The sequence below is a fragment of the Rattus norvegicus genome, chromosome 5, assembly GCF_021556685.1.
Source record: "Rattus norvegicus strain SHRSP/BbbUtx chromosome 5, alternate assembly SHRSP_T2T, whole genome shotgun sequence".
Lineage (NCBI taxonomy): Eukaryota > Metazoa > Chordata > Mammalia > Rodentia > Muridae > Rattus > Rattus norvegicus.
This window is the reverse complement of record NC_141538.1, coordinates 127,573,722-127,586,305: the sequence shown is the minus strand read 5'-3', so window position 1 is coordinate 127,586,305 and position 12,584 is coordinate 127,573,722. Positions and strand designations below refer to the sequence as shown.

The following is a 12,584-nucleotide window of genomic DNA, read 5'->3' as shown; positions in this document are numbered from 1 at the left end:
CCACTAGAGGTAAAGGCACCAAAAATACTTCTCTGTCCACAGACCCATCCTACAGCCCCACACTGGGAACGAGACACACACAAACACAAAGGACACTAACAGGCCACCCTGTCAAAGGAAACCCAGAGGGAGCCCCAGGGGGCCTTGTGGGTTTTCCTCATCTCTCTTAGGAAGCACTGCTAAGCCTGGGAGAAATTATACAGGGACCCAGTCATTCCTCCTGTGACCTCAGGTACTCAGAACAAACCCATTCTCAGGAAAGTCCACCCTAGACTCAAAACCACTATCACTTTGTGCACATGTGGCAAACATCAGGGCTTTCGAGGCTTCTAAACGAGCCAGGAAAACCCAAGCCGCCAGGTGTGAGGCGGAAAATAGACAATGACTCAAATAAAAACCCAGCAAATCAAGGACAGTTTAACCCCCTCCCTGCTGAGTCACCTGGCTCATTCCAGGATCCACAGATCTGGCCTTGATCTGGGAAGGACCCTCAAGATCACCCGACCTGACCCTTCCTATTTTGGAGGGAGATGCCCTGCCAAGATGACAATATTACTCTGTACAATAACCAAGGACCACACCCTCCATCTGACCTGGAGAGCCTCCCCTGCCAAGAGGTGCCCCAGACACTTTTTCTACATTGTCAGAACTGTTGACTCTCCCTGGCTCAGCACCCAGGGCCAGTAAACACTCTCCACGCCATCCTTGTCTAACTGACACTGACGCACAGAACCGAGCATCTGAAGAACATTCCCAATAATGATGAGCTGTCCTAGTCCAGGTTACCCCTCCCTCCCCACCATCACCTGCCTCCCTCCTCTTAGCTCCCTCCTCTCTCCCATCAGTGTGTGCTTACTATGAAGGTAGAAGGCCTTAGATACGCTACAGAGATAAACAGCTCCCAGCCTACGCCACAGTAAAAAGGGAGCTCTAGGCAAAAAGGAAAATCTAAAAAGTTAGCCAGGATCATGCTAGCAAGTGGAACCTGCTGCGTGCCTGTGCCAGGAGCTGTTAGAAGCCAGGAGCTGTTAGAAGCCAGGAGCTGTGTGCACATTCTAACTCTCCTGGGGCGATTAACCTCTGCCTCAGTTTCTTCATCTACAGGACGGAGCCAGCAGCATGCTTGCTTCCTCTAATGGCAGAGTAACTGAGCAAGGGCAGTAAGAGCAAACAGCCAGATACTTGGCAAATGTTGACGCAACGCGCAGGTGGCGTTTACAGGGACTAAAATGGAATGATGACCAAATGCAGAAACCAATCACAGGTGTCCTTGAGAGCTGTGCGTGATAGCTGGGGGTCTATAACCCCTGCTACTCGGGAAGCTGAGGCAGGAGAATTGAGAATTTTACCACAGTGAGAGCCAGTCTTCCAAGGAGATCTTAGAAAGACAGAAAGGATTAAACAGAGAAAAACACCTACATGGGGCCAGCAAGATGGCTCAGTAGGTCCAATCTCCAGAACACAGGGTATGAGAACTGATCCTTGAAAACCACCTTCTGAACCCCCCAAACACTGTGATACGACCACCCATGCTCACACATCATATGTACACGAAATAACTAAGTTACTGGAATCTTCTCAGGGAGAAGTCTAACTCAGTGAGACACACAGGAATAGAGAAACTAGATGAAGAAATGAAAGGGAAAAACAGAACAACAACATAATTAATTGTCTTCAGTATCTCTTCTCTTTTTTTTTTTTATAGTGTAGGGAAAATCCCAGGGCCTTCCAACAGCACTTTTAATCCCAGCACTCAAGAGGCAGAAGCAGGCAGATCTCTGAGTTCAAGGCAAGCCTGGTCTGTATAAAAAAATTCTAGGACTGGAGAGATGGCTCAGCAGTTAAGAGCACAGACTATTCTACCAGAGGTCCTGAGTTCAATTCCCAGCAACCACATGGTGGCTCACAACCATCTGTAATGAAATCTAAAACGCTCTTCTGATATGTCTGAAGACAAGAGCCAACATACTCACATGCATAAAATATATATAAAAACAAATTCTAGAGTACCCACTCCTACATAGTGAGACCCTGTCTCAAAGAGAACAGGAGAGAGAAAAGAGGAGAGAGGACAAGAAGAGAGGGGAGGGGAAGGGAAGAGAGTAGTCTCCACTCAATCACATCGCTCCTTCTCCCTTGTGACCTGACTTAGGTCACAGACACATCAGATTGATCCCAATTTAAGGGAAAAAGGCCTTGAGCTGCAAACCTATGAATCATGGGCCCCCAACCAGGATGACCTCATCTCTTAGCAGCATCTTCTAAATGTCATGCCAACCTCAGCGATCTGCAAGATTCGACTGCCATTGCTGAGCAAGGCGCAGGCTGCAAACGCACATGCACTTCTACCACTGCCTTCTCACTCAAGACACAAGACCAAACCACAGACTGCCAGAGAGAGTCTCAATGCCATCCACCAGAGCACCAAGCGACAAGTCATCGCCTGTAGGCAGGAAGGCCAGCTCAGCAGTCAAGAGCACTGACTGCTTTGCAGAAGACCTGAGTTCAGTTCCAAGCACCCAGTTCAGGAAGCTCACAACCATCTGTAATTCCAGTTATGGCCGATTCAATCTGACGCCGTCTGATCCTTATAGCACCTTTATGAGCATGGTGTACATTAGCTCATGCCGGCATGCATACATATAGTAAATAAACAAGCAGCCAAGAGTAGTGGTGCATGCCTTTAACCACGGCACTCAGGAGGCAGGGGCCAGCCTAGTCTAGTGAATTCCAGGATAGCCAGAGACACACAGTGTGACTCTTCTCTCTAAGCAAATAAACGAGGAAATAAACTAACTTTTTTTAAATCATTAGCATACGTGACTTTCTGTGAAGAACATAGATGTCTGTGGAAGACTGGTCTAAGCAAATGGAAGGCATAGCTCTGTGGCAGAGCGCTTGCCTGGCACATGCCGGGCCCTGCGTCCGATCCCTAGCGTGGGGCAGGGGATTTTGAAACAGACACTCCCATCCTACCTTCCTCTCTAAAATGAAACCGTCTGCATTGTAGTGAGAGACCAGCAAGGTGGGTCTGGCTGTTTGCAGTTCTTCTGAAGGGGTGACAGGTAGGAGGCAGTCCTCTGCTAGGTATAAGGGGAAGCTCGCTGACTTTTCCACTCCACTGCTGTACCTCTCAGCTTCTGGCAAGCTCCAGTTTAGAAGTTCAGCCCCACCATCATCATCACTGCCTATCTTCCCAGAACCACATCACGAGAATGACAGCAGTCACCTGTCCCTTTTAGAGCTAAGAGTCCACCAGGCTAGAAGTAACACTCCCAGCTTTTTTTCCCCAAGCCTGGAGAAGACATAAGAACTGAGTACATTCCTCAGCTTCCTACCCCGGGACACAACAAAATCCCATCACACTGATCACTTGGGAAGCCAGTGAGCTCAGTCTCACTGTAACTCAAACTCCTGTAACAGGAGCCATTTTCACCATGGCAACCCCCACCTCATTGAAACTGACCACTTATGAACTGTTGTCTCCTAGGCCAGGTTCAAACTCAGCATGCAAAAGAGGCAAATGGCCTAACCAAGAAGATGGGCCCTGACGCTGCTGGTCACCAGTTCCTACTCCTAGAATGAGAGCACTATTCTTACACCTCACACGAGTCCAAACCTACTGTGGGTGCCACAAACGTCTGTACACGATCACCTGCAGTGCCTACTGGAAGCAAAACCCAGAAGTGGTGGAAGTCGTCGAGATACTTCTCTCTCCTCACGCCACTCTTCCCTGACAGGTCTGAACCACCTGTTTCATCAAATCATAAAGTCTGCCCACCTGAACCCAGGTTAGTTCAGTGTGCATTTAATAAAACACAACAGCATTGCCGCACAGATACCTTCCTTGTAATAGCTTCATGAACCTTAAATGTACCCAGGTAGATAGTCAGCAACAGGAGAGAAGACTCACTGGTAAAATCTATCTGCTCTCAAAGGAAACTTTGAGCTGGCCATGGTGGCTAAAATCTCAGCACTTAGGAGGCTGAGATAGGATTGCTAAAAATCCAGGGTCAATCTCACTGAGAACACACTGAGTTCTAGGCCAACCTAGCAGTTATCTATGTCCCATCCTTGTCCCCCTCAACCCCTAGTAGGCTGGCGAGATTGGTGAGGCAGTAACAACACCTGCCACCAAACCTTAGGACCTAGGTTTGAGCCCCAGGACACACATAGTGGGAAGACAGAACTGAGTCCCAAGTTGTACTGACCTCCACTTTCACGAATGTCACACATACACCCAACTCAAATGTGCATATGCATATAATATGAATAAGTATAATTAAATATAGAGCATTCAGACAAAGGACAGTGAGCTTCACCTTACAGTACACATCACGTGAGAAGAGCAGTATGAGTCCCCACACTTGTGACCCCACACACCCCCACGCTGTGTGTGCGCATGAACACCCCACATTGTGTGTGACGGATATATACTGAAAGGCTGCCCTGCGGAAAACAGAGCTAAGTCCACGCCACAGCACTGCTGCTCTACCACCCCTTCTAGTCTAAAATACAAGTTCCGCAGTTACTTTCTTTCTGGTTGTGGTCACTTTTTTTCTTCAGACAACACCAACCAGCCCCCTCCCAGCTAACTCTTAACAAACCCCACATGATTCTGAGTCTTCAAACCCCCTCCAGACAGGCATCTGCCTCGTGCATGTAACCGTGTAAATGAGGAAATGCTGTCCCTCAACTTTCAACACCAGGGACAGAGGGTATGAGGAGGCAGGCAACAGAGGCAGGTGGGCAGGAGACCGGGAAGGAAGGCAGGCAAGGAGGAAATAGAGACCACTGCCAGTTGGCTGTGCGCTTGCTCTTGATACTAAAGAAGTTAGAGCCATCCAACCCTGTAATTATTGCCAGGATTAGAAACTTGTTACTCACGTAATCATGAAAGGCTTTTGCTTCACTTGAATGTTCACAAGTGTCTCTCCTTTCAGGAGCTGCACAGTAAAGGTCCCAAAATACACTGCAAACAGAAAAACAAAGTAAGATCAGGTTACTAATTATTACGTGTGTACACAACGGGGGAGGGGGGGAGTGCAGGATACACGGTATAGCACCGCTCTCCCAAGGGCTCCATCCTCCCTTACAGCACTGGACAAACTCAGCCCATAAAACAACTGGACACTGCCTCTCCTGACAAGCCAGACATCTGGAATAGTCCCCGTGCAGGCAGCTCCTCTGTACTGGGCACATCCTATCAGTCACACTGTTTGTCACTGGTTAGGAGACCCTGAAGCACAGCCCGCCCACGGTTTGTCCACAGACCAATCTGGATGAGACTCTGCCCATCTCTTCTTTTCACCACCCCAACCCAAAATGGCTGCAGCACGTTGTAAAAAGGTGAGTTGTCAAAGTCAGGGCACAACTATGATTCATCTGCACAGCAATCTGGGAGACTCCAGCAATGAGGGGAGTCTTATGGGTTCTTAATCCTTTAGCCTGCACCCCCACCTGTCTGTGAGCCAGAGGAAGGAGCTGTGACAACCAAGAACCTTACCCCTCTCACCAAGCAGCAGAAGGACCTCTTCAGACAGCACCCATCCAGTACAGAGTAAGCGGGCACAGCACAGGTCCAGGGCACAGCACTCAAGACCCTTCGTAACTCTACATGGTCACGCCAACACTCCACAGTCCCAACAACAAAAACACAAGTGCTGTCTAACTGTGAGAGTGCTTACAAACCCAGGACCTTAGAAATGCCCTATACCAGAACCAAAGCCCAGACAGAACCAGACTGAAGGGCACAGTGAACACTGAAACTGAGGTCTGATCTGATTTGTGGTCCAACGCTGCTGGCCCCATCACAGCAAACTCCACTGGCACAGGAAAGCACCACCCTCAAGGTGTGCCTGGAACAAAGCCCATCCCATTCAATCTGATCCAAGGCCTCCTCAGCTCCCCCAAAACAGCCACAGAGTAAGCATTCTAACAAACAAGATTACAACCACTGGCAGCCGCCACAGCCTGAGCCAACCTCCCATTCCTGGAACAAGGATGGAAAAGCTGCAAGAGACTCCAGGAGCCACAGGAAAAGCAGGTCTTTGCACAACTGCAGACAGAGCCTGGGGACCATTCCTTCCCCCTCCAAGCTTCTCCCCGGGAAACCCCACTCAGCAAATACTTCGAGACACCCTAATTTCCAGCACCCTCAAAATAACTTTTACTCACAAGCCCAAGTTTCTACAAGATCCTGAGCAACCAGAATCACCAATCCCATCACCACGCTCACCTCCAACAGCCAACCCATCACCCACTCCCGCAGGTGGAATCCTTGCGCCACATCGGCCACCGCCTCCAACCAGGCAGTTGGGAGGTTGGCAGAAGCCATTAAAAACTCATTTTCTCTGCACAAGTTAGAACAGACACTTCATCCTCCCGCTGTTCAAAGGGCCTTGAAACAGGATCCTGAGCTGGCAGACAGGTGAGTGCTAACACCCCAACAGGACACTGTTTGACTCAACTCCACCAAAATACCAAAAGCTACCCTCCCCCTCCCCTGCCCCTTTCCTTTTCAAAAGGGTGTGAAAGAGTCCACCTATCAGCCCCACAAGACATCCACTCAAGTCACACACTCAAGACAACTTGCTTAAGGCTCTGACCCTATCCTTCCCTCCGGCCTGCAGAAAAGACCAGAGGCTGCTCAAGCCTGGAGAGAGGGTCAAAGATAAGGGGAGCCAGCCCTGAGCAAGCTGCAGGCCTCCTGCCAGGCCACCTCTGGCTGGTTAAGGTTCTCGGTAAAGTAAGGCTTTGTGGTTGCAGGGATGCTGGGGGGTGGGGAGACAGAGGAAAGGAAGGTCCAGTCAGTCTGAATCAGTGTCTCTACAGGAAGTGCGGCCCTTCTTGCTTTATTCAGGGTCCCTGGAAAAGGCCCAATGGGTGTCTCTTAAGGTTTGGCGTTTTGTGGAAGAAAACGTAAGGGACAGGCCAGTTGCAGAGCGGACCTGGTGTCCCCTCCACCCGCCCTGCCCCCACTCCTCTAATTAAAGCAGCATGCAGGATTGACAAAAACCCTTCCAGCTCTTTCTGAGCCCCCTGCCTGGTGCCCCAGAGTGAGAAGGAAAAGCATAGAGAGATTCAGTTCAGTTCCCCACAGGCAGAGAAACCAGCAACAACTTCGGGCAGCAGCCTCTTCTGCCCATTCTTCCTTGCCAAGCCTCGTCGGGTCACCCAGAGGTGCCTGCTCCAAGGAAAGCAGAGGCAAAGGTAGAAGGCCTGCTCCAGACCGTCTTTGTTCACTTGGACCCCGGCCTCAGAACAAAACACACAGAAAACTATCACGCAAACTTACCACCACCACGAGTGCAGAAACCCAGGCGGTTCACCCAGTGTGATGTTTTTTTCCCATCGAATCTAGAAAAGAAGGAACGAAGGCAGCTTAGAGGGGCAGAAAGGAGGGGGCTGCAGGGCCTTCCCCAGCCAAAAGGCTGTGAAGACCAACTAACAATAAATGCCAAAAGGTGATAAAAATTCAAAATGGTGGCCACAGTGGCTGCTCCTGAAAACAAAGGCTCTAAGAATAGTGGGGAGGAGGGGGTGTCAAGAAACTGGATGCTGAGGAGTCCCACTCACCTCTGATAAGAAGGTCTGTGCAGATTTCTGTGCTCCTACGTGCAGTAAATATTCGTAGACATATAAAGCTAACCTGGAAAGAGCAGAGGCAGAGAGAGAGAGGGAAGGGTCAGATCACACTAAGGCTTGCTCTGGACCTTGCCAGTAACTGTGAGCCCGGTCTGTGCCATCCCATTGTGGCCATGACAAGACGTAAGTACCTATTACCCCAGACAGGATCCGAGTCAGAACTGCTAGTGGGTGGGTACCAGAGACAAGCTGCCACCAAGCCGCGGGAGCTGGAGAAAGGTCCCCAAACTTGAACTTCCAAGTGGCACTGGGACTAAACCCACCTAGGTCTCACAAACTCGAAAGCCGCTACAAGAGCCCTGAGCCACCCTCCTTTTCCCAGATCACTTCAGCTCGCTGCTTTAGCCTAGGTTCGGGGTCCGGACGGACTCGGTCCCAGTTCGGGTACTTGGCGCGCTCTGGAGAGGGCAGCAAAGCGCCGCCCTCAGCATCTCCCCCTCAAACAACTGTCCCCCAAGCCTGGGGCCAGGCCGGCGCCGCCAGCCCAGCCCAGCCAGGGCGCCCCGGAGCGCACCGGGCTGACGATGAGGCCGCTGGCTGGGTAGGAAGAGCGCTCCCGGGCGAACAAAGCCCCCGGCACGCACTCCTCACGCCGCGGGCGGACAAAAGGAGCCTTCGGGGCTGCAGAAAGCCACGCGCCCCCTGCCCGCACTCGGTGGGCAAAGTAAGGCCCCCGCGACCCGCGGGCCGAGCGCACCGGCTCACAGTGGGACCTCGCCCACCCTTGTCGCGGGCCCCCGCGCCCGCTCAGCCAGCGCGCCTACCAACTACCCTCGCCCACCGCTGCCCTGCTGCCCCTTCAGGGTGCCCCAGCCTCCGCCGGCGCCCAACAATGGGCTCTCCACGCCGCCGTCGCCGCCGTCGCGGGGCAGAGACCCGGGCCCCAGGGGCACAAGGCAGCGCGACCCCCGCGCCCACCTGCCTCCCGCCGCCCGCGGCGCGGCCCCACTCGCGAGAGGCTTACTTTTCCCGAGCCTGCCCGTCCGAGGGCACCGCCGAGCCTTTGCCTTTGGCAAACATGGCTTGCAGAGAAGAGGGCGCCGAGCCCGCCGCCGCCGCCGCTACCGTCCGGTCTCCCGAGCTGCCCTGCTCCCGGCCCCCTCCCGGCGCTCGCCCGCTCGCTCGCACTCCGCTCGCCGCGCTCCCTCCCTCCCCGGCGCTGGCTCCGCGCTCTTTCCAGCTGTCAAAGCGTCAGCCCCGGCCGCGGCCCCATCGCCCTGGAACTCCTCCCGCGCCGGCTCGGCCTGAGCTGCGCCGCCGCCCGCCCGAAGCCTGCAGCTCGCTTGCTCGCGGCCCGCGCGCCCGCCACCCGGCTCCGCCTGCGCCGCCCTCTGCGCCTTCAGCACCGCTGCCTCTGCCGCCGCCGCCGCTGGTCTACTTGGAGCTCAACCGAACGTGGCTGCCCCGGCAGGAGCGCGGCGGGCGTCCACGCCCCGCGACGGACGGCCGCGGCGGCCAATCGGCGCGCGGGGGCGGGCCCGGAGGCCGGGAGGGACGCCTGTCAGCGCGGCCGCGCCAGTCCCGCTGCGCCTCCTCCGCGAGCCGCTGCCCGCTCGTGCCCCGGCCGGGGGAGCGGGGGGCGAGCCCTGGCGCTGGGGTGGGGCGGCGACGCGAAGGGCTGGGGCCTGAACTGGAGCACCCGGCCGGCGCGGCGGGGACTGGGCGCTGCGACAGCAGGCGCGGAGAGAGGCGCGGATCCCGGCTGGCCCGGCGCGCCCCTTTCCGCGTCGTCCTGGCCCCCAGCGCCCCCGCCTCCCCGCGCTGATCTTCCCTCTGCGGGCCAGGACCCCAGCCGGCCCTGCTCCCTGCCCCACCCCGGGCTGCCTGCGCCCAGCCCTGCCTTCGGAGCCCCGGCCAGGGCTGCACGCGGAGCTGGGCAGCCGTAGCTGGCGCCAAAGCGCGCGGCTGCTTCTTTACTAGATCGTTAAAATACTTTGGGAAACCCCAAAGTGGAGCCGCGCGAAAATGGCCCTTGGCGTGCCCCAGGCAATCTGTAGGAAGGGAAAGGAGTCTTGGAGTAGAAGGAAAGAGAGTGATTTCTCTCAAATTTCTGAGGTTTGCTAACCCTGGCAAGTTTAGCCCCTCGCCTTTCCACGGGAAAGGGTTCCGCTTGGATGAGGGACGTCACCTGGACGCCTCGCGACTCGGAGTGCGCGCCGCAGAAATCTCAAACTTCAAATAAATGGAGCTAAATTGGAGAGTAGGGGGACCAGAGTCGGGCGTGGGGGGAGGGGAAGCTTCCATTGTCAATGACCCAGGTGTACAATGGGAAATGGGGGGTTGGCAGAGTGACCAAGCTTTTTGCTCACGACTCCTTTCTGTCCACTCGACGACCCCAAAAACCTGCAGTGTTCTCTCCCTGGAGATTCCAAATCAAAAACTGGTGAGATAAGAAATGGCTCCCCCATTTTCATACTGTTTTTAGAGCGCGGTTCTCTTTAAATGTGATAAAACATAGTCGGTACTGTCTCTTTAAAAGAGTCAAGCAGAAAAAGCTGTGTAAGCGCTGATTGGCTGCCTGTTTGGATACATCTTTAGGGGAGCCTTGAAACTGTTAGCCTAGGTTGATTTTTTTTTTTTAACTGCGCTGTTCCAATAAACAAGTAACGCCCCTCCCCCTAACATGCCTCGCACCAAACAATTAAAGGATAGGTCAGTGTCCTGGGGAAAACACGTTTTAAGTAGGAAAACTCAGAACTAGATTTCAACAAAATAAACAATAATTCCCTACCATTAAAGTTTGCTTATTTTGCTCTGCAGAAGAGAGAAAAGGTTTTTCTTTTTTTAAAGAAATTCCCCCCAGCAAACGGATCTGCACTGGTTCAGGAAGGAGACTCCGGGTGCGTTTTTGGAAAAATGTTCTACTCTTGTAACAGCCTCCCTGAATTAGAATATAGCCAAGCACTGTGGACCCCTCTGGACTCTGCTCTCTGCTAGGAACCAGAGCTCAAACAGAAGAAGGGCAGAAAAAGGGAAACACTGAGACCTAGTTTGGGGATGCCTGTGCCAGCCCCTAGTTTAAAGGTTGTCTTGTCAAGGAGGGGAGAAGCGTGGAGGTTGGGAGTTGAAGTACAATGGTAGGAGAGAAAAGGAAATAATTACAGTTATTTTTCCCCTAGGCAGTTTAATTTAATAGGGCCAACTTAAGGTACCTTTAGAGCCCGCGCTAATTAAATCGGTCTGCTCATACCCTTCCTATGGACTTCCTTCCATTTTTTGATGGGCTAGGAATGGCCAGGGATGGCTTGTCAACACACTGACTCGTCGGTATCTGGAGGTCCGGCAGATTAGAGGACCAGTTGGGTCTTGGGGGAGGGAAGGCACTGCCCTTCGGGGGGCCCACTACCGAAGCATTCTCCGGGTTGGCCATGCCTAGCAGCCCATGGGCTGAGAGACCTCGGGGCTACTTGCTCTTCCACTTCCTCGCCTGTCAGCTGGCAAAGGTTTTGGGGGGAGGGGTCTTTTAAATCTCTTGGTAGTCGGATGGTCCACCAGGTCAGTGTTCCTCTTGCTTTTTCTCCCTTGCAAACGGACTGGCCCCTCCTTCCTAAACATGTGTGAGAGAGAGGGGGGCTGTTTGTTCAGAATCCCTGTGGTCTGCCGTTTGTGGAAGCTTGACAAAGTGAGGCTCCGAGTGGGCTGGTGGGTCCTTGATGGAGGTAAAGAAAACAGCGGGAGAACCTAGGCAGAGAGACCAGAGGGAGGTGTCTTAGCGCTTGGTGATGGAGAGACTAAAGAGTTCCCTAGAACAGACCTTTCTCCTGCCCCACCTAGCACGCTGCAGCTGGCAATTATCCAGAATCTTAGTCAGATCATAAGCAGGCCCAAGCACCCAGAGGTGGCCTTTTTGCCCCTAACATCTTTTCCCACAAGGTTCCCCTACCTCCCTTAGAGCACATTTTTGGGCTGACACCTCTACCTGGAATGCCTCTCACCCCAAGCTCCTTCTCTCACCTCTCTTCAAAAACTAATATTGCTCCACAAAACTCCCTCCTCCGATCCTGTCGGCTTGAGTCTCATTTGTTCAAATGAACTTACACAGTAGTCCTCCCCATCCAGCCCATTGTGTAAGCCAATTGTTTACCGTCTGTCTCCCCCACCAGACAGAAAGGTAAGACCAATATTTTAATCATCTGGGTGTCTCCTGAACCCGGCACAGGTTCCATACCTGTGTGTGTATTCAGACCCAACACACAGAGGACTCGGGAGACGAAAAAAAAAAAAAAAAAAAAACACCCCAGGCCTGAAGTAGCTCCGGGCTGGGTGAAGAGATAAGAAACTGACACCACCCACAATAGGATTAGATCAGGCCACGCCCTCTGCTAAGCCCCGCCCACCACAGCCTCTTCCACCTGGAAGTACTATATTATCACATCCCAAAGTGACCAAGCCATTTCTTTCAACTCCTTCTTCCCAAACCCTTTGTTTCAGAACCTGTTCATTAAACACCTACTATGTAGAAAACGCTGCCCCGAGCCCAGAGTAGTAACCCAAACATAAACAAAACCACTTATCCTGTGAGGCTTACACTGTTGTAAAACCTTCTGCTGGGAGCCTCTTCCTGTGACACAGGACTTCCTTACTCCTCCAGCTGGATGGTCGAATACCCTACTGAGGGACTTCCTGTGCACCCACCCCGCCCCCCCCACCCGGAAGCTTCCAGGCTGCAGTAAGGTACGCCTCCAGCTGACCAGATCTGAGTGCCATGCACCAAGCTGCACCTTACTTGAGTGTGGTTCACTAAGCACACACACACACACACCCATAGAAACGTGACTCCACTCCTTGGGGTCAGGGAGCTCGTCATTCCACTGGGGACGGCCACGTTCAGCAATGATGCTAAAAGAAACAAGGAGCAGGGACAGATGGAGAACTAGCCGGCTTCTTCCTCTCCCACAAACTGGGGAGGGTTGGAGAGGACCAGGCCTTCAAAAGGT

General features: G+C 53.2%; 1 protein-coding gene across 15 annotated transcripts in view; it reads right to left on the bottom strand.

The window, feature by feature from the left end:
* The window catches only part of Ssbp3 (single stranded DNA binding protein 3), a 141,416-nt gene extending 129,156 nt beyond the window's left edge, over positions 1-12,260 (bottom strand). For 6 of the 15 annotated variants that reach the window (XM_087551402.1, XM_087551401.1, XM_087551403.1 and 3 more), the window contains exons 1-4: positions 12,176-12,260; positions 7,579-7,651; positions 7,298-7,359; positions 4,888-4,972 (exon numbers count right to left, since the gene is read on the bottom strand). Coding sequence is in view for 9 of the 15 variants with exons in the window: in XM_087551383.1 (XP_087407509.1) it covers positions 4,888-4,972; positions 7,298-7,359; positions 7,579-7,651; positions 8,612-8,667 (276 nt within the window). In the remaining 6 variants the exon portion in view is untranslated. 15 annotated transcript variants of the gene reach the window in all.
* Positions 12,261-12,584: the final 324 nt, after the last annotated feature.